Genomic DNA, 20,266 nt, shown 5'->3' on the forward strand with positions numbered 1-20,266 from the left:
ACCCCCCAAACAAACATATATGTAGATATATGTATATAAAATCCAATTTTAACCTACACTTTTCTGCACCATTTAGACACAGAACAGACATTATGATCACTGTGGTAAAGTAGCGTAAATGTTTTTACGCTACCTCCTTCCAGACTGCTTTACTTTCTATTAGTAGCTCAGAGGAAATGTTTTAAATGTTCCAACCTCAGCACAGCTTTCATTTAAAGGTGGCATAAGTCTGCTTTGCCATTAGCTCTTCTCAGAACAACTCTTCTGGATTTCAATTACATGAAGACGCCGTTGGGAGATTTCTTCCACCGGTGCTATCCCTTTAAGAGGAGTTGTTCTTCAGTTGTGACTTGTTTGACAGGGAAACTTTTGGATCCATGTTTGCTAATGCTAGCAGGCAATTAGAGGAAATCATGACCCCAGCGCCACCCACACCTTCACCCTGCCGAAGCCCAGCGCATGTGCTGCCATCTTCCAGTGGGATGAATAAATAATGTGAATTTTTCAGATATTCTGCACAGATTTCGAGGAGATTGACACTAACATGTTCTCCGAAGGACTTCCACCTTGTGAAGGCTACTAGAAACCTCAGCGCAAATGAGGCGAACCCCGATGCTGTCCATACATAATCTCGGCGTGTTGGAAATATGCAGATGTTCTGCAGAGGCACGTCTGGGTTGATACTTACTTCCATTTGCGAGAAGCACAGCTCGCCCCGTTCGTATACAGTAACATAAATAATTCCTCACCAGAGTGGTTAGAGCTGATATGGGTCATTAATTTTTCAGTGATTTAGCATAGGGAGCTACATGCAACCGGTGTTTCCCACCGGCTTAATATGTGCACATTACAGCTCTATTTGTCCTGTTTATGCGCTCATTCAAAGCAATTAATGTCATTTATGGCCTCATTAACAGATTTTACAGGAAAGTTTTTTTATTTGATGTTGTCCACATAGAGTATGTACATTTTACAGCAGTTGAATACCAAAGGAGATCAAGTAATACATAAATTATATTAGATGGCAACTGAAAAAACGTCAATCTTAATGTGACATAATATTAGTATTCAGAGAAGACACGGTGTGTGTGAGAAGGGAATCTGATCACGACAAGCAGACATGTATGATCTAATCGAATGTTAAGAAAACCGTTAGGTGCTTCTCAGTCAATACGACCTCAGGCTTTCACTGGTTGTTATTCACATGGGGGGTTGGGGGGGTCGACAGTGCAAGAGACACAAATCATCAGTTTTAATGAAAACTTAAGGATAACTATGAATCTGTAACATACCGTGGCTGTACAGAGGGAGGACCTGCCTCAACAAGCACTTTAACTGCATCCCTTCCTCAACTGTTTCCACTTTCATTCAAGTTTAGGAAGGTTTAAGAAAGTCTTAAAGAAAATCCTCACTGAAGGCTGCTGTGATTCAGTGCATCACAAAGGCAACCGCATCCACGAAGCATCCAGCGGAGCAATCCCCTTTCTGGGCTCAGAATATTTTAGCCGATGGAGCAGAAAATGTTACCGCTGCTAAATAACCTCCCAGGATGGATTCGGGCTGTTGTTGCTAAGTGAATAATCAGAATACGTACATCCACATTTCTGGTAATAATGCCCTTTCGTTTTCAAGGCAAGCGTGAAACGACAACGTTGTTAACAAGCTCGTGTCTGCATGAAGTTACCCCTAGCTTAGCGAAAAACACCGTGGGAAAGCAAAAAAAATAAAACTAAAATACAGCTGTCTGTGCTGGCTTTAAGTTGCTAGGAAACAAATGGGTAGCAGGCATACAAAAACATGGCAGGTCTCAAAAAACCCATTACTTTAATTCATCGCTTTACCTTTTTAATTCACAAACTGAAATTGCATAAGTCACAATATCCAACTTTAATATTAGAGGAAATTACTTCCTTCATAAAGTCAGAATTCCATCTAGAAAGGTCAGACGTTTCTCACACACTCTGGCCTGAAAATCCAATATGGCAGCCATGCTATGCTAACGTTTGTTTCATAAAGTTAATAAATTAATTCTAATGATGACATTGCTACGGTGTTTGGATGGATAAACCTCTGAGGAATACCATCATTATCAGCTTGGGAGGCTAATAGTTATTAGCATGGTAATGTAGCACAACAGAGAGCAAACCATAGTGGTTTTTATAAAACTGTGACTGGAACCCAGCAAGGTTCAGAGATGATTATTAATCCAGATCCAGGCTCTGACTTCCAAGGCAAATAAAAAAACGAAACATAAACAGTCAGGAAAATAAAGATAGCTAAATTAAACTAACAACAGTTTCTGTCCTTCCCTGTTAGCCGTTTCTAAGGTAAAACGAGGGAACCATGGGATGAAATTTACCAAGCTGAAAGAAAGATGGAAATCTTACAAAAACTAATGGAAGGAAATATTTCCCAAATTGTACATTTAAATTACTATTAATGTCAATTCACTGTGGTGCTGCGTCTGAGAAGTCATCCATTGTGAAATCTGTGGTTACACAAAAATATTGCACTCTACATAACAGAACCTGTGGGGCCTAAATTAAGACACCACATCGTGTCTCAACAGTTGTGTTGCAAATCAGAGACGGTCCCCCGGATGATGGCGAATCCATTCCACACAGCTGTGCAACGTTTGCGATTACCAAGCTGAGGGCTCAGTTTTGGCTTCCCCCCGCTCGTTAAACACGCAGGAGCGTGACCTTCTGCGGAACATGGTGGCTCCGGGGCCCTTCCTCCGAGTGATGCGCATGTAAATGTCAGAGTGCAGGAACCTTGGGTAGGAGTCCTTTTTCATCAGGCTGAAGACTTTCATCTGGGCTGCGTCAAAGCAGCCCCGCGTTGGGTGCTCCATATTTTTCTGGATGACCATCTTTGTGTTGTAGTCGATGTTGACCTGAGTTAAAGCAAAGTCAAACATCAAGTATAACCAGTTAGAACAGGAGACACGGCTTGTAGGCAGGGCATTAAAAACAAATATCCAGCAGAGTGACGTGAATGATTTTAGCTTTGTTGGTCAAGATTTAGAGTAGCTTGCAAAACAATCGACAGCCCTCGAACTTATCAGGTTTGTCATATTATAACCTCAAACTTCCTATTTTATGGGTTATGGCCAACAAAAAGTAGTGCATATTTGAGAAGTTTCACAATAAAATTTGTAAAAGTGGGCATACATTTATAACCAACCAATCAGATTTTACTGTAATTACAGCTGCAGGTCGTTTGGACTCACTACCAGCCTTCCATGTGTAGAATCTGGAATTTTTTTTTGCCAAATGACTTAAACTCAGTGAGTGAAGATCTGTTTTCTGGTTTTGCCGCAGATTCTCAAACTTGATTCAGAACTGGACCTTTGATTCAGCCATTCCTAACGGTGGGGTTGGTGCGTGTCATTGCGGTGTGAAGTCTTTGCTTGAAGGCCAGACAGACATTCAGGTCTGACCCAACCAGTGGAGATTGCCTCATGTGGTCGCTGTGTCTCCTACACAGCTTGATGCAAACTGCAAACTTCTTATGGCTTCCCTGCTCCCACCATAGCATAGAGACCATATTATATTTGTAAAAAAAAAAAAAAAAAGAAAAAGAAAAAGATTTTAAATAATGTGTAATTTTACTGACACTTCCTAACTTTGCAGTACTTTGAATTGGCCAATCACACAAAGTCCTAACAATGAATGCCAGCTATGAATCAGGGTCGAAACAATTAATGGGATTAATTGTGATTCTAATAATTGTCAACTAATTTACTAAGCGCTAATTAGATTATAGACTCCAAAACATGCAATTTGAGAAAATAGCAACATACTCAGAGCAGTCAAAGAGCCGAATCTGTACAAAAAATATATACATTTTGCATTTTTGATTAAATAACCCTTCTTTGTCTGTATAAAATAAGCTTAAATGGTTAAAAGAAAAATCTGCAGTGTACCAATGATTATTTATGGTCAGAATAGTGAATTACTAAAAGAATCGTGAGCTGCAGCCCTACTAATAATAACTCTGTGAGGAGTAGTAAAAGCATCAGAAAGTTATTTCTGTGATTCACAATTTGGAAAATATCAACAGATAAAGGGCTGAGAAAGGTTCCCCAAAGAAAGACAGGGGAAGTCCCACATTTGCTCGAGGAAGAGCGTTGGTACATTTTTATGATTTCAGACATGCCCTTTGTGAAATGCACTCGTCATATCTTGCATTATTATCCTGCATGCTGGTGTAGAAGTTTATCTCTTCTGCAAACAAACCGTCCACAACAGGAACTACAATGCTCACGGTAGCCAAGCTGCCATGCTAAAAAAGAAGAAGAAGAAGAAAAAAAAAAGCCTTTCACCCTCTTAAATGTGTGCTCATTCTAGACTGAAAGTGTGTGGGAGATGCTCTCTTTAGCCTTGCAAAGACAGTTCAAAACCTCAAACCAGACAAGCAGACTCCTCAGCAGCCTGAACTGCTTCAGGCTTTGAATGGCGCATCAGATGGTGGTCGCATCATCAAGCGCAAATTGTCTGAAAACCGCAACCGTCTCACACAGAAATAACTCGGCCTGCTTTTTGCAGCATGCATGCACATGACCTCAGTAAGCTGCTGCAGCTAATGATTGTTCACAAAGGTCAGCTCGCCGCAGGCTCATGACTATGGAGTGTGTTAGTCCTCGCCCACTGTTATTTTTATAACGGTGACATAAATATTTCATCTCAAATAGCCTCAGTGACAGATAAGCTAAGAAAATGTTAAATGTCACTGGCGCGTTCACAGCTCTGCGCCATTAAATCTACGCAGTTCTGGAGAACATAAAGATGCCACCACCGTACCTCTTTAGGAGACTCCGATTCTATATAAACGGTATAAATATATTTGGCTTTGGACAGCCGCTTGGTTTCTGAATCGATGGTCTTGAATTCTTCGCAGGCCAACCAGAACTCGATGTTTTCCTCGCTGAACTCCGTCCTGAGGAACTGAGAGAAGGTTTCCACCCCATCTGAAAAAACAGAAACACAAACTGTTGGAACAACATGTGGTAAAGAAAGAGATGTTCTAGTACTGGACATACAGGGACTGTCGATCAACTTTTCTATAATTTGGGGGAAATTCTGTCAAATACTGTATTGGTCGTTTTATCATATTGGCATGTTAGCATGACAGAAAGTCCAAACTTCCCAACTCTGACTAAAAGAGATCAGCGTTACTTCCTGTTTAAAAGTGACCTCTTTGACCAACAATGAACTCTTCGGTGTTCACAGCTGTCTGCAAGCTAAAGATACTGGTGTAAGAGAACATGGCCTGTTCTGTGAGCAATAGAAATGACACGGCTTCCTCATAATCCTGAGTAGATTCTGATGTAAATGCTGGTGGATTCTTAAATTTGTTCTCTCTGAAATTTAATCCTTAACCTGTTTTTCCCCATTCTGATTTAAAATAAGTTGAATAAGACTGGTAAATAATGACGCTTTTAATGCAAAGTTGTACTAAAAGTTGCATTAAAAGTCCATTAAGTGTCAACTTTGCATTAAAAGTGTCATTATTTACCGAATAACTCTTCAGGACAACAGTCATAAAGAATCATGAAGACTCCTTCATGTTCATATGTGTTATGTCATGTTTTCCATCCTTTGTCACGTATTTGTGAAACTGTCACCTTGTCCTGATGGTACGTGACGAGACAGATAATCTGTGAAAAGATGTCTCTCCTCTTCCTCCTGCCTTAACTACTACTGCCATCTGCAGAAACAATCCATCAGATCCAGGAGGAGGGTCTTAATGCTGTCAATCAACTAGTGTGTGCGCTGCTCAATGTGCTAATGGCAGCAGAACAACTCACCGTTCCAGGAAAACTATTTACCCACAGTCATTGGTAAGCTGTGCTAATTAGCATTAGCATTCATATAAGGGAACAGTGGGAGACGGTTGATTTTTTTCAGATTATCTGTCTCATACTAAACCATCACGACACAGTGACAGTTTTAATACGTAAAACAGGTTTTTTGTATAAAAGTTACATACTCCAACTTTAATTCTTATAGAAAATAGCACCATCTTTTGACTATGTCATCAGCAATTAGTGACTAGTGGAAAGTAGGTCTACCAGGATTAGAATTCATCAGGAGTTTATCTAATTTCCTTAGCTTTTAGTTGGTCTGTGGTAAGTAAGCATTAACTGTGATTTTCCTTCAACAATCTCTAGAAAACATTTTCCATGTTGATATTTATGTTCTGAACATTAATACCTTTCATCATATGTGATTTTTGTTGCTGGTATGATGGTAAACTACCGATTTCAAACTGGAACTTGTTAAAACCTTGGTATTTACCACCACCAGCCCCATGTACGGAAATAATTTCAGTAAAAAACATAAAAAATATACACAGCAGGTTTACAAGTAACTATAAAGGCATCTTTAAAAATGTTTCCAAAACAGCACACAGGGTTTCAGTGTGGCCCTAAAGTGTTACTTCTGTGATTAGGAGGAAGTTGCACAGTTTCTGTATTGCTGTCTGTTCTGACAAAACATTAAAAGATGTAGTGAAACTCCCGCTGTCATCTCCATTGTCTATTTATTGCTGCGAGCGCTCCGTTCCAGTTTTGAGCCCATATAAAGCAAAAGCGTCTGACAGTCGAATCGACTGGTTCGGACAGCAATTTAAACGAGCGCTGCCGTGAAAGTTTCCGAGGCTCGGACTGACCTGTGTGCTTCAGCAGCTCTTCAAAGGAGTCGCTCCACTGCAAGGCTGCCTCTGGTGAGATGCTGCAGATAAAAAATAAAAAAAAAGACAGGACAAAAGAGTCAGACAAACGGTCAGATCCTCCCTAATGATGCGGCGAGCAATGTTTTTGTGGGGATTCTCAGAGAGCCGTCTCCTCGCCAGGTTTTCTGCATGCCGCCTAATGAGTCGACGCAGGGCCCACTGGAAACTCGGGGAAGTTAAAAATGAATCACGGTCGCCTGGCATAATAGCGACTGTAACGTGAAAATAATGAATTGTGCCTCACTTGCTCGTTGTCGTGTTTGTCTTTTTATGGGGACTGACGTTTTCATGGGAGCCCGACTTGGTGAGAAAAAGGCTTAGTCGGCTCTTCCTCTCTTTGTCTTTCTGTCTGCAAAACAAGGCAGAAAATACATCAAGCTCCAAAACACTCGGCGCCGCACTTGTGGCACTATTTAGCAAATCAGCAACTTATTACAGACTTTTCCTCTCTGACACATTGTGCGGTGGTTGACATGACACACAATTAATTACACCGCTTGCTTGTGGTAAAGAATGACCTAAAAGATAAGTCAGGTTAGCTGACAAGTCTTAATAAAAAGCAGAGAGGCTCGCTGGGAACGACTTAAAGCTGTAAAAGTGGTAGTGTTGATTAAAATCAATCTGCTGCCTTGCAGATTCAGTTCCACAGGTATATTAATAAACATCTTCAGTAAATCTGCTCTAAATTAGTCTTTAGATGACTGAAAAGGAGTGGAGTTCAGACACCAACCTGCTGCTGTCGTCCTTCATTGCTGGTGACTGCAAGTCCTCTACAGCAAACATTCTGAAATATGCTTCCTCCTTCGGGGCCATGTAGTTAAATTGAGGAAATAGAAAAAGCAGCGTCTCCATGCTCGTCTGTCAGTGTGAGTGTGCTGTGCAAAGCCGTAGGCCACAAATAGCGCCGTGAAAAAAAAACAACAAAAAAACTGTTTAACCCATCATTTGATGAGCCATCTCATCTTTTATAAACCCTACTCGCATTTCATTTCCCATACCTGCTCCACTTCCTGTAACGGGCCAGCAGCTCCAGCAGTGATACGGAAAATCCCCTCAAGTTCAACATCCTGTCGACAGATTGCTTAACGTTTTTTGACAAAGAAACCTGGTTACGCTAATTAACAGATTTTTTTTTTCTTCTTTTTCGGGGGAAAGCAACATCTTGGACATTTTTTTTTCTCTGCAAGTGAAAAAATTTGCTGAGGTGATTTCAGGGAAATGTTCCTTTTAGATACATTATCGGGAGAATGATCAGTGATGTAGAAGTAGTTATACCTCTTGAAGAGTTTTGTATTTGGGTGCAAAAATGATAAGTTATCTAATTGATAGATTTTCTGGGCTGTGGATCTCCGCAGCTCCTCCAGAGTTACTATGGGACTCTTGGTTGCTTCTCTGGTAAAGGCCTGATTTATACTCCCTAGTCTGCTGTACTGTTACTCAAGGCCATATGATGTAACCTCCATGTCCTCGACCGGTTTCTGCCAACGTCCAGCTGACTGGGAAATGCCAACAGTGACAATAATACTATCAGGCACATGGCAGATAAAGATAAAACTGGGTGAAATCATGAACAAGGGACCAAAAGGAGATCAACAGTGTGGATGATTTGCCTCCCAGGAACAACTAGAATAGTGAGAGACTTTGTATGGTAAAGGACTCGGTAAACACTACTAAGATGATAATGTCTTGGTAGTGTTTGCTAAATGCCAGATTTTTTATTTTTAGATGGTGGACTAAACACTGACAAGTAAGACGTCCAAACATTGGAATTATGTCTTGACTGTGGGCTGTTGGCGCGTTTGTGTTGTGCTTTTTCACCAACCTCGAGTTTCCACTTCCTCATAAGGTCGCCTCTACTGACGAGGAACCAAATGGTTCACTACCCAAGTGTCAACACACATGACAGCATCGAGCTTTAATCTCTAATCAGTTTTATTCAGCCATGCCTCATCCTCTGTCTCTCCATTTTACCTGTACTCTCCACTATTTAATCCCTCCCGAGTTCCTCCAACCCTACCAGAACGTCAACCGTGTTTGGCAGTAGAAATCCACTGAACCTTTTCCCTGCTCTTGCGTTCCATGTGTCTGATTAAGTCAATTTCCCCGGAAAACACCTTCCCTCCCTTACCCACAACAGATTGTGACCGCACATCCGATATCTGGATGAGAATTGGTTGGGGCAGGTCTTCAAGTCCAGTCCTCCCATCTCAGCCTTCCTACATGTCCACTGACTGTTTAATAACCACGAGATTAGACTGCATCTATGATTGAGGAGTGTTTCAGTGTCTGTGACGCCCAAAGACAGATGCCACACAGGCTGAAGGAGTGTTAAAAGGAACCACCCTCTGAACACTTCCTCCTCACGTGTTCATGTTATTCCACTGAGCTTTGGAAATGTGAAACCTCATTTAAACTGTGTGTTTCTGAATAATCTCTGCACATGTCCCACATAGTTAAATAAGCAAAACCTGCTTTAGACTTCATACAACAACTGGATATATACTGAGATTAAATTACCCCCTGGTTGCTATGGGTTACTTCTGGGGGCAGCTGGTTGCAGTGGGTTATATTAAGGGAAATTAGAGTAAAAGGCTCACAATACAGAGGCACACCACACTTTCTAGATTTATATATTTGAAAACCACATTTAATTTCATTTCACTTTATATTTATGCAATATTATGTGTTGGTCTATCAAAGAAAATCCAAATGAAACACATTGAGGTTTGTGGCTGCAACATGACCAGAAGTGGAAAAGTTCAAGGGATGTGAAGACTTCTGTAAGGAAGTGCAAGCAAGCACTTCTTCAACAATTCCCCTTACACTGCTACCACCATCAAAAAGAACAAAATAATGCATCAATTTTTAAAAACTGAACTAAAATTTACCTCATGAGTACATGCATCAAATTCAACAATCCACTGAAAATCTACAAGTAGTAGATTTATCATAAATTATTGTGATGATTTGATTAGAGAAAGTCAATAGGAGCTTTTCTTTAGTTCCAACAACTATTGGTTTCTTTTAAACAACCCACAGAGGAGCTGACACAAAGCTAATAAAACCCAACAAGAGATAAAATGGCATCAATCAGCCTCCATTTATTAGTTTCCACCCTTTGAAATATTCATATGAAAAGATATGCAAGCATTTATAGACATGGAGCATAAAGCTAAAGTGATGTATGCTCTTGTTGATGTGGCCTTTTCTAGTGTGATTTAGCTTGGGTCTGCTTTGTGCGACATAGCAAGCATTTATACACACACACACACACACACACACACACACACACACACACACACACACAGAAAACACTTAAGATGTATAAAACATGAAAAGGATGACATTTTGAGATTTATTCACCAACACTTAATTCTTATGGAAAAATAATGCCTTAAAGTGATGTGAAGGAAAAGCATTATATAGTCATATATAGTCATGTGAAAAAAAAGATCAATGTCTTGTGTTTTTTATTACAAAGTGGTTTAATTACACATATTCTGTTTAGTTACTTATTCAACAAATAAACAAAAATATGTATTCAAAATGAGAAACACCCAACCCCTAACAACTCAAATAACATCTGTGAGAAACTTCAAGTCAGTGATGGATTTAATGGGATGTTTGAGTCCTTGTTATGTTGGAAGGTCCAGTTCAGCTTCAGGTTTTATATTTCTACAGTCTCATGTTTTTATAAAGCACCTTCTGGTACCTGGTAGATTTTTATGGCACAGTATTAGTGCCAAAATTCACAAATTTAGTGTTAATTTGGAATTAGTGGTGGCCACTTCCTTACTATATCCATTCTGAAGCTAGCTATTGATCTGATTGATGACTGGCTTCATCAATCATGGTTCATTCAGATGATGAAGCCATCATCTGAACCTTACTCACAATGGTCACATTGTGAGTAATGTGGCCATTACTGACAAATGAAAATTAGACTAATCACTTGCTTTTGCTTTGTAGAGGCTGTTGACTAGCATATCTAAGCTGCTTACCCATTGGGATGACTTTTCCCTATGCTGTACATGAGCACAAATAGGCTAGCATTAGCATTGGATGGGCTAGCAACTAGCATGTCTAGCCTAGAGAGGCTGATGACAAGCATGTCTAGGCTGGTCACCCATTGAACTTCCTACTTTCTCTACTGTACATGAGCATGGATAGGCTAGCATTAGCATTGAATAGGTTAGCAACTAGCATGCCTCGACTAGAGAGGCTAATGACTAACATATCTAGGGTGGTCAATCACTGTATTGCCATCTTCCTCTGCTTTTCATTAGCATGGATAATGAAAATCACTATCCATAAAAGCTAACTCGTTGGCAGCAATGAGTTAGCTTTTCTCTGACTTTCATTTGTTTTTCTGCCGTTTTTTTATTTAACACATTAGCAGCTAGCATGCCAAGAAACATACCAGTTGCTAGCTAGATGCTATCATGTTCCTAGGGCGACCAACCAAGGCATACAGTGCCTATTTCAAGTACTGGATTGACTTCTTCCTCCATCTTCCCTTAGCAAGGGTAGGCTAGCATTAGCATTGGATAGGCTAGCCACTATCAGGCTGGTCATCTGCAACTCTGTCTTTAAAGTTTTCTTTAAAGAAAACTTGATGGGGGAAAAATGTGTGACATACAATAGCTAGAAGCGACAACAGACATTAGATGCGTTGATGTGTTCTTTTTCCCCCAAACCATTTTTCCTGGAGTGCTGCATCTGGTTTACTAACAGCATGTCCTCAATCTGGATGTTTTAACAATTAAATGTCACAACCAGTTGTCCTGAGATCATTACTTCGCAAATCAGAATAACCTTTACTGGCTGAGGTTATGTGCAGAAACAATAAATCTGACTGTAGTTTTCAAATTCTAACCGCACACAAAGTAAATATATTAAATTTACATTAAATGAAATAAGGATATGTGCATATATTGCCTGCCTTGTTTATTTATATAAAAAAGGAGAATTGCTACAATCCAAATATGCTTATGTTTTCACTATCTACTAGCTGCATACTCCGACTACAAGGTGTCGATTGTGTTCATCAGAGACAGTCTGAGGGAGGAAACCGTCTCTGTGGCTGCTGGTGTTTGCCAGCAGCTCTTTGTACGCTGACCTGGAGGTAAAAGTTTAAACAATTTGTCTCAAGGATGTTTGGGATCTGCAGAGATGCTAGCTGCCCTCGTCCTGGCCTTTGTCTAGGCTCTTTCAGGGAAACGTCAGTGTGGCTATCATCTCTTTATTTCAGAACAAAGAGTTCCTTCTTCCATGCGTACCATGAAAATTGGGCTTGTAAATTCTATTTGTACTTTCATATCAAAAGCAGTAAATCCCTAACCAGGCATAAAGAAATGTCCTAACCATGGACACAAAATGTGATACGTTTGCAGGAAATTTTAAACTTTTAAAATTGATGTAAATGTCAGGGTCTTCACATTTATTCATCACAAGAAAATACATTTATTACATTCTTTGGAAAACTTTAAAAGAATATTTGTTCAGTTTTTGATGATCATAAAAAAAAAAAACTTTAACCTCTCAGTATTGCTGAAATGGGTATTAAATATCCATGTGTCCAAATATATGTACATAGAATAAATAAATAAAAACACTTATGGTGTCCTCATTTTCTCATGTTGCTCTCCCATAAAATGTGAAGTTTGCACAAAAAGAAATTGTGTAATTTATGCTGGCAGCAACGAGTTAGCTTTTCTCCGACTTTCATTTGTTTTGTTTTTTTTATGTTTTGTTTTTATTTAAAACTTTGTGGCTCTGGTGGCCTTTAATCACAGAGCTTTAGACAGGAAATGGGCAGAGAGAGATGAGCAACAGAGGCGCTGAGGTCCTCACGAATGTGGTGAGAACCAATAGCATCTACATGCAGAGCCCCTGTTTTACCTCAGCACCACAAGCCACTCTAACTTTCTCTTCTGTAACATCACAAAAACAACGCCGGGTGTTTACTGGGTGAGATAGTAGCAGAAAACTTAAAAAAGTTTAAACAGAGCAGCTTAGAAGCAAGCCAGGTCTATGTTTCTAATAAACATGCTCCATCAGATTTACATAACTAAATCTATCACTTATGATCAGAAGTACATAATGTGTCCATAATTACAAAACATAAAGGTTTAGTTCAATTTTTGTTTATGTGCAGCATTAAAAAAATAAAAAAATACAAAAAATAATAATAATCAGGCACCCAGATGAATTATGTCTGATTTTGATCATTTGGTTCTCACGCAAAACAGTATCTCCAAACATCATAAAGGTCTCCGTTGGTCCACATCATGGAGGGATCGTTACATTGTGTGGTAAACATTCAAAAAGCCCCGTGTCCAATGCTCCAGTCTTTCTATCACAGTGCTGGATGACTGAACGGGTTCTGGTGCTGCAGTCGGTTCCAGTATCACACAGCTGTGACATCTGTCCACCACACCTGCTGAGGAAACGCGCGATGCAACCATCTGGCCTTGTGCAAACCCCAAACACAACCGGATTTGATCTCTGCCTGTTGCTGGTACGTACAGAGCACGCTCCATGTCTGCTTACCTTTCTGACTGATCTGCCCGGAGACAACATGGCTTCGCTCATGATGTCATCCCTAAAACCCGATAAACACAGTGGTACAACTGCAGGTTCTGTGCAAATCAGATTAATTAGAAACCCGTTACTGGCCTCCATGCGTTTTAAATTATGACCAAATCATTACGGTTGCTCAACCATTTCTTGCCAACGACTGTCATGTCTTTGTTTACGAGCGTTGGATGGGTTTCTTCTGATCAAATTGGCCAAACCATATATATATTTTTTTTTTGGTCAGATGTTATATGGTAAATGGTTTGAACTTGTAGAGTAGTGGTAATATCAAGTCCAGAGGATCTCAAAGTGTCTCGCCCAAAGATACAACGGCAGAATTGGATGGAGCGGTGAATGAACCGACAATCCAACCAACCAATTAAGGGACAAACTGCTACCGCCATCACTATTACGGTCCCAACAAGAACCAAATCTGATCCAATTACCCCCACAAAACACATGCTCTACAATGCTGGACAAACAAATCCAGTGGACGCAAACATCTACACACCGGTGGTGAAATGCCAGCTCTTCATGACGTAAAAATGTGATGGCATGAGAAGTCATTTCAGAACTTTCTCTACCTTCAAAGCAACATACATCCTGGACAGGCTAAACGTTTCCATCTACTTTAAAGAATCTGGTTCGCTGTAAATAAAGTTCAGCTAACCTAGGGAGATTAGCGCGTTTGAATCCTTTTGCCAAAGACAATTTGAAGAGAAGCTAGACAGGATCAAAACAAACTGCATAAAGGTTAAAATAGAAAAACAGGACAGCAGTGATGTTACCAAACTTAAACATTCAAAAGAGACAGTAACTGGTCAGGGAGTGCTGTCATGTTCTGCATAACAGTCTCCTGGATTCTCCACTGGAAAAACTCAAGGGCTTGGATTAATTTATGTTCTGAAGAAACCAAATCTGCTGACTGCGTCTTGCTCTGGGGTGATTTTAATTCAGATGGAGCTGAGTGTTTTATCAAGTTGGACAAGAAAAAAACAAGTGAAATACTGATCCAATTTTGACCCTAAACCTTCAGCTGTTTTGTTGTTGAGAGTCCAAGCACACATCAAAAGAGAGGCCTCAGCAGAAAAACATTTTAATGTTAGACTCCAAAACCAATGTGTCAACCAAAAGAAGAGATTGAGGAGATGCTCACAGAATCTGAAGGATCCGGAGAACCTTTCCAAGTTAGAATGCAAAAAAATACAAATGCACAAGCAGGTTTTTGGAAATGATTGTGTATTTTTTACTCAGTAATTGCAGTAGATGTCATAATAAAGCTGCTGTGCACACTTTTTATTCTATTCTATGTTTATTACGGTATTCCCAGTGGGTGAATGAACACAGACCAAACTGAAGTGGGAAGTTAAAGCAGACGAAAAATTTAGTTGGGATCCAAAATGTGTTTATGACAGACATACAATAAATGTCAAGAGTCACGAGCGCAATATTAAATATGCCGAGTAAGACGTAATGACTCACTCACTTTCCTATGCAACATTGAAATGACATCATCACTTTAAATCTAATAGAAATACATGTATCACTGTGAAAATATTTTTTGATTTTTTTTTTTTTTTTACATTATTCAGATTTTTTTGTGGAATAAAAACATTTTGTATTTTATTCAAACTCCTGGATCACAAAAGGACTGAATCTATTTTAAAAAGCAGATTGGACAAAAACCAGCAGATGCAGTTTTTGCCTCGGCTGAGCTCTAAAAATGAACCCTGCTTAATTATCTGAACACCATTTTAAAATATTCATTAGTAATTACTCAAAACTTTCACCAGCTTTGTGTTTTTTTCCCCTCCATGCTACCAAATCACATTGTTGGCACAGAGTGGAATAAATAGATTTATTTTTATATATCAAAAAAAAAAAAAAACAGGCTTGTGCTAAAGTAATTTTCCTCACAGGATAATCTGCTTGTCAGAAGTATCACTCAACTATGGAGGCTTTTACTATCAGTGTGCAGCAGTTCTACTTATTTAAAAATCACATGATTGATGCATACTGGTTCACCTTACATGTCGCTCCAGCAATGCAGGAAATACCCCCATTTTGTTCTTGTATGGCAGCATCAGTAAACAGAAGTGTGCATCTGTGAGCAGCGATAATATGCAAATAAACACTTATGAGGGTGATTGAGATGTTGCTCGGCAAAAAAAAAAGAAAAAAAAGGGGGAAGTGATGAAGTTGAAACAGCAAAGTGCTGACATGGTTGAAGGGGAAGGAGGGCAGTAGCTACTTCCTTTTTATAAACATCTGTTGAGGCAGGCTGGTTCCGCCCGCCCCGTCTAGAGTCGGGCTGAAAAGCCGGTGAAATCCAGAGAGAAAAATGAAGCCAAATGTCACGTTGGGTGTATCAAGGACTCCCCTGCAGACGCGCACAAGGTTTGCAGAGAGGCAATGTCAAACGCACACAGACAAAGAAACAAAGATAAGGCTGGGAAACTTCAATCAAATACACAGAGTTTTCTGCCGTATCATTGTGTTCTTATGTGCGCGACAGTAGGGCTCTGCGGGTTTACCTTTATCTAAAAGTAAGACGCCTTTGTGATAAAGGAAATTAGATGAGCACTCAGCAGAGAAGCTGGGCAGTGGGAAGACCTTGATCCTTCTCCAGAGGGCACCGTCCGTCAGATCAGCCACACGGCTGAGGAAGCTCTTCATTTTCATCATTTTCAGCTTTAGACATTCCATTTAATGACACCAGTTTAAAAGCAGTTCATGTCTCTGATGTTTCACCACTCAGTTAATAACAAATTTATACCAAATGCCTAAGACATTACGAGTTAATGCCTGAAGCTGTTTTCATGCCTGATAGTCCAGTAGGCTCATCGCAATTTTGATCCTCAATTGAATCATTTGTCACATTTTAAGGGTCAAAGGTTACTACAACCCTGATTTGCTAAGACTAACACAGCACACGACATCCTGCATGCAAAAAAACTAAAAACTTCTCACCAATGATGACTATCATTGATTTTAGCTGTCAAGTTGTCAACAGACCGCTTTACAGTTTATATGTACACGTGCTTTGAGACCGATCGCCAACGCCATGACAACGAGAACAAGGTCCAAGGTGTCACATTTCACAGGCCAGGAAAAAGTTTCATTTCAAGTAAAGACAGGGAAACAGGTCAGTAATGCTAGCTTGACTTTGACTACCTTAACATGTAGATGTGCTGTGGAACTCGGTGAGTTTCGATTCAGTTAAAAAGAAGTTTAAATTAGCCAATTAACCAATGCTGTGTTCAGATGATCATTTCTTAATAGTTGCAACGTAAACACCAACCCTGAAGAAAGATTGTACAGTAAATGATTAAATGTTCTGTTCTTTGTGTGGTAAATGTTTTGCGTCTGTTTTCGTCTTGAATTGTGTGTATTTTATCTCTTTTAACGTCTTCAGCAGTTTGACCTCCAGTAGATGTGGATCCTTGGATTGGGCCGTTCAGGCCAGCCTTCACTCTCCATGAGAATCAGTGAGCCTTAACTGCTCACGATTTGTTTACCCCAGTTTCTCCCTTGGTAGACTTATGATTAGAGATGTTACAGTGCAGGATTTCTTGCAACTGATCCGAACACAAACATTAATCGTTTTTGATGCGGCATTGTAAGCAGATATATAGGAAGAAATATTACTCTCAATTGCACAGCTCCAATTTGTGTCCTTACGTTTAAATATTTACAACATTCATCATTCTCAATAAGCCAAAGCATGACCATATTAATGTTATCCTTCAGAGCTGCTAAATCGGTTTATTAATAAACTTGTTTAGCTGTAAGTGTGTGTACATAACAGATTAGGAGAAGTTCTACCAAAGCAACTCAGTAAAATAGTTTCCCAGTTCAATCAAAAGAATTAAAAACATTTTTAGCAACTTTTATTAGCAATTAGCATTATAAGCACTTTTTGCATCACTTAGAGCAACAGCAGCTTGTCCATGAAAAAGCTCATATCCCTACCCTCCATCAAATTCCTCCACCAGTCTGCCAATGTTAATAAACCCCGTATGCTCCATGGCAGATAAACAATAAAGCAACTTTCTAATTCCAGTTGGCCGAGTTCACACCTCAGTTATTATTACTGTAATAATTTGAATTAACGTTAACCTCTTGAAAGTATTGCATAAAACTCAAGCTTTTCTCCTTTCCGACAATAATGTATCTCCAAAAGCTAAAGCAGAGCAACAGAGCTCTGCCTGTAGCAGCAGTCTGCCCACTGACAACACACTGCAGCCTCGCATTGCAACTATCTGCCAAATCTATAACAGATAACAATAATAATCTATTGGCATACGTTGTTTATATGCAACTCAAGAAAATTGCATTTTATTTAACAGCACAACCATTTTTTTGACATCTTGTATAAAATCTGTTAAAATATGACCTCCAGGGAGACAAGACGGTGCTGTATGGATAAATGACTTTATGCCCATATCTGATCCAAGAGTGATGTCAACATGGAGTTGCATACCAATAATCTTTACCTTTGATAGGTACTGACCAGTGCGTACGGCGAGTAGATGCAGTTTAGACGTACTCTGACGCATCCTGCCACTACAGATGGGTGGATCGATCCAAAATATTGATATCAATAACATCGATACCAAGTCGGTATCAGTATCAGACCTATTGATGGAAAAGATCTGATACTTTAGTTTCTGATTTTCTTTTTGAATTTTCGTGTTTTAGTTTTTTAAATCTACCTCAAACAAGGTTTTGCTTCGATTTGTTCTCATTTTTTGCACTTTTGTTTTTCTGCTCCGTTCATCATGTCACAGGGTTTCCCCCCGAAAACTTGCCAAGCCTGGTGGTAATGGCGCTAGGACAGTCATGTTTCTGAGCTAATTTTTTTTTTAAAAAGTTGACAGGAAATTTGAAATTATGACTAGGCAATTGTAAATGTGTTATTGAGAGACATTAACAAAACCCAAACACCAACTATGAAGTCTTATAAAAAGCAAACATTAAAAAGAAACTAAAACAAACAAACAATGCTTAGCCTGGTGGGGTCACAAGTAAAGCCTGGTGGCCCACCAGGCTTGTAATACTCCGGGTTAAACCATGTAATATGATATGAAAATATTTTCCAGACGCCTACAAACTGTCCAAATTTTGTCAAATTCTTTAACAAAATCTTATACTGGAAAATCTACAAACACGGGTCAGAAGTTTGAAGATATTAAAATGGGATAAAAAGTACCGCTGAGATCGGAACAGGCTAAACTGGTGCTATGCTTACTTGGAGTCGTATTGATGCCATAAAAATGCAGCATTGCACACCTTTACTAGCTACTACAGTTTGGTTGCTGTCAAACCCACTCAAATCTTAGCATTTGCTAACTTTCTCTTCATCGAACACATCAGTTTTTTAAGGATAAAAAGGTTCACTTGCTGCCTCATGTACACACACCACCCACTAACACACCACGCTGAAATAATAACTGTTATTCCCTTCACCTGTCAGTGGTTATAATGTTGTGTATGTGAAGATAAGAACAAAAAGAAACTTCACTATATGTAGCCACAAATGATCTTAGCCAGAAGAGTGGTGAGTGAACCGAGCCGTCTGAGAGCATTTAGGAATGAGATAAAGAAAAAAGAAAAAAAAAAAAAAGAAAAAAGGGTCGATATTAGAATAAAAATGACCAGCGTGAGAGGAAGTCTGGGAATGATGTTGCTTTTGGGCGATTATGCGCCTCTCGATTTATATGCTGTGCCAGCGCTCAGCAGCAGTGCAGAGAGCAGTGTGCCGTTTGGAGCAGATGGGCATGAATCACATGTGACTTTAATACCGGAGATCAGAGATCATAACAATTCATTGCATGTCAGCAGACTGATGTTTCCGACAGTGTGCATTGAGTAGTATATCTATTGCATCATAGAGATTCTATCTGTGTTAACTTTTCTTGTGTGCCCGTGTAATGTGCATGTAGGTCGTCAATTTGTTATTTTAAAAGGTAAAACATGTATATGGAAAAAAGAGTAAATGTCTAAAGTAAGTTGTGGATGTGATAAAAGCACACTTTATTGTAGAACAGTTTTGCTTGACTGGATTAAAAGGTACAAATGTACATTAATTGTGTAATAAAATTATTGCTTATTTGGGCCAGTGATGAGAATAAGCAGTTTTGACTCTAGCAGGGAAAAGAAAAAAAAAAAACAGATCAGGGAAGAGATTTTTCCTGATTACCATGTGGGTTAAACAAGACGCGGCATGCTCTTAAGTATAAAATGTAAATCGACTTTAATTTGCAATTCCCTACCACTCCCATCCAAGATGGTATTTAATATTAATAACCTGGACAAGTGCTCCGCTTACTTATGGGCCCATGCTTGAGTAATGCAGAGAAAACTGCCCACCACTGCAGGAAGCTAGGGTCTGTATCCAGCTGTGGGGGCTTTAGCTTGCAGTTGCGCAGATGGAAGCGCAGGTTTAATGACTCCTGCTGGGTGGTTGCTGCATAGAGAATACTAACCGGGGAAAAAAAAAACTCACCCATTTTATATATGTAACCTGATGGGCGAAATGGGGCCCTGTCTTGTCTCTTGAGTTTAATTATTTTTACATAAAAACAGCCAGTCTGGGGGACTGAGCTCGATTCACGTGTTCTATTTGGCAACCAGACGGTCAAGGCCGCTACAGAGCCACTGTGCTAGCAGAGACAATCACTTCCATGCTGTTTTCAGTCGGCGGATACCACGGGCCACCTTCAAAGACCTTCTGTAAAGGACCCACGAAACTATCTGAGCTGTAAACTTGATTGACTGTAAAGTGAATTTTTCGCATTAGTCACACAAACGTCAAAGTAAGAAGAAAAGATAGAAAGGGTTTTGGTGTGGTGACCAAGCAGTGCTGTTATTTTTAGTCAGTTAACAGCAGGGGTGAAAGTAGTTTTAAATTCTTGGGGGTACTATGACAAAAAAAAATCTATCTATC

The 20,266-nt window shown here is 39.6% G+C and overlaps 1 protein-coding gene across 4 annotated transcripts in view; it reads right to left on the reverse strand.

Annotated features, from left to right (window-relative positions):
* Positions 1-1,807: 1,807 nt before the first annotated feature.
* rgs18 (regulator of G protein signaling 18) overlaps positions 1,808-20,266 on the reverse strand; it is a 23,682-nt gene continuing 5,223 nt past the window's right edge. The window contains exons 2-7 of one of the 4 annotated variants that reach the window (XM_015030570.1): positions 7,737-7,805; positions 7,469-7,613; positions 6,983-7,087; positions 6,676-6,737; positions 4,806-4,972; positions 1,808-2,896 (exon numbers count right to left, since the gene is read on the reverse strand). In XM_015030570.1, coding sequence (XP_014886056.1) covers positions 2,642-2,896; positions 4,806-4,972; positions 6,676-6,737; positions 6,983-7,087; positions 7,469-7,590 — 711 coding nt within the window. In that variant the 5' untranslated portion in view covers positions 7,591-7,613; positions 7,737-7,805 and the 3' untranslated portion in view covers positions 1,808-2,641. Of the gene's footprint in view, positions 2,897-4,805; positions 4,973-6,675; positions 6,738-6,982; positions 7,092-7,468; positions 7,710-7,736; positions 7,887-20,266 lie in introns of those variants that run through there. The other 3 variants (XM_015030578.1, XM_015030561.1, XM_015030585.1) reach the window with 3 other exon arrangements.

The sequence above is a fragment of the Poecilia latipinna genome, unplaced genomic scaffold (assembly GCF_001443285.1).
Source record: "Poecilia latipinna isolate Pla-1442-1.1 unplaced genomic scaffold, P_latipinna-1.0 Scaffold12, whole genome shotgun sequence".
In the NCBI taxonomy this organism is placed as follows: domain Eukaryota; kingdom Metazoa; phylum Chordata; class Actinopteri; order Cyprinodontiformes; family Poeciliidae; genus Poecilia; species Poecilia latipinna.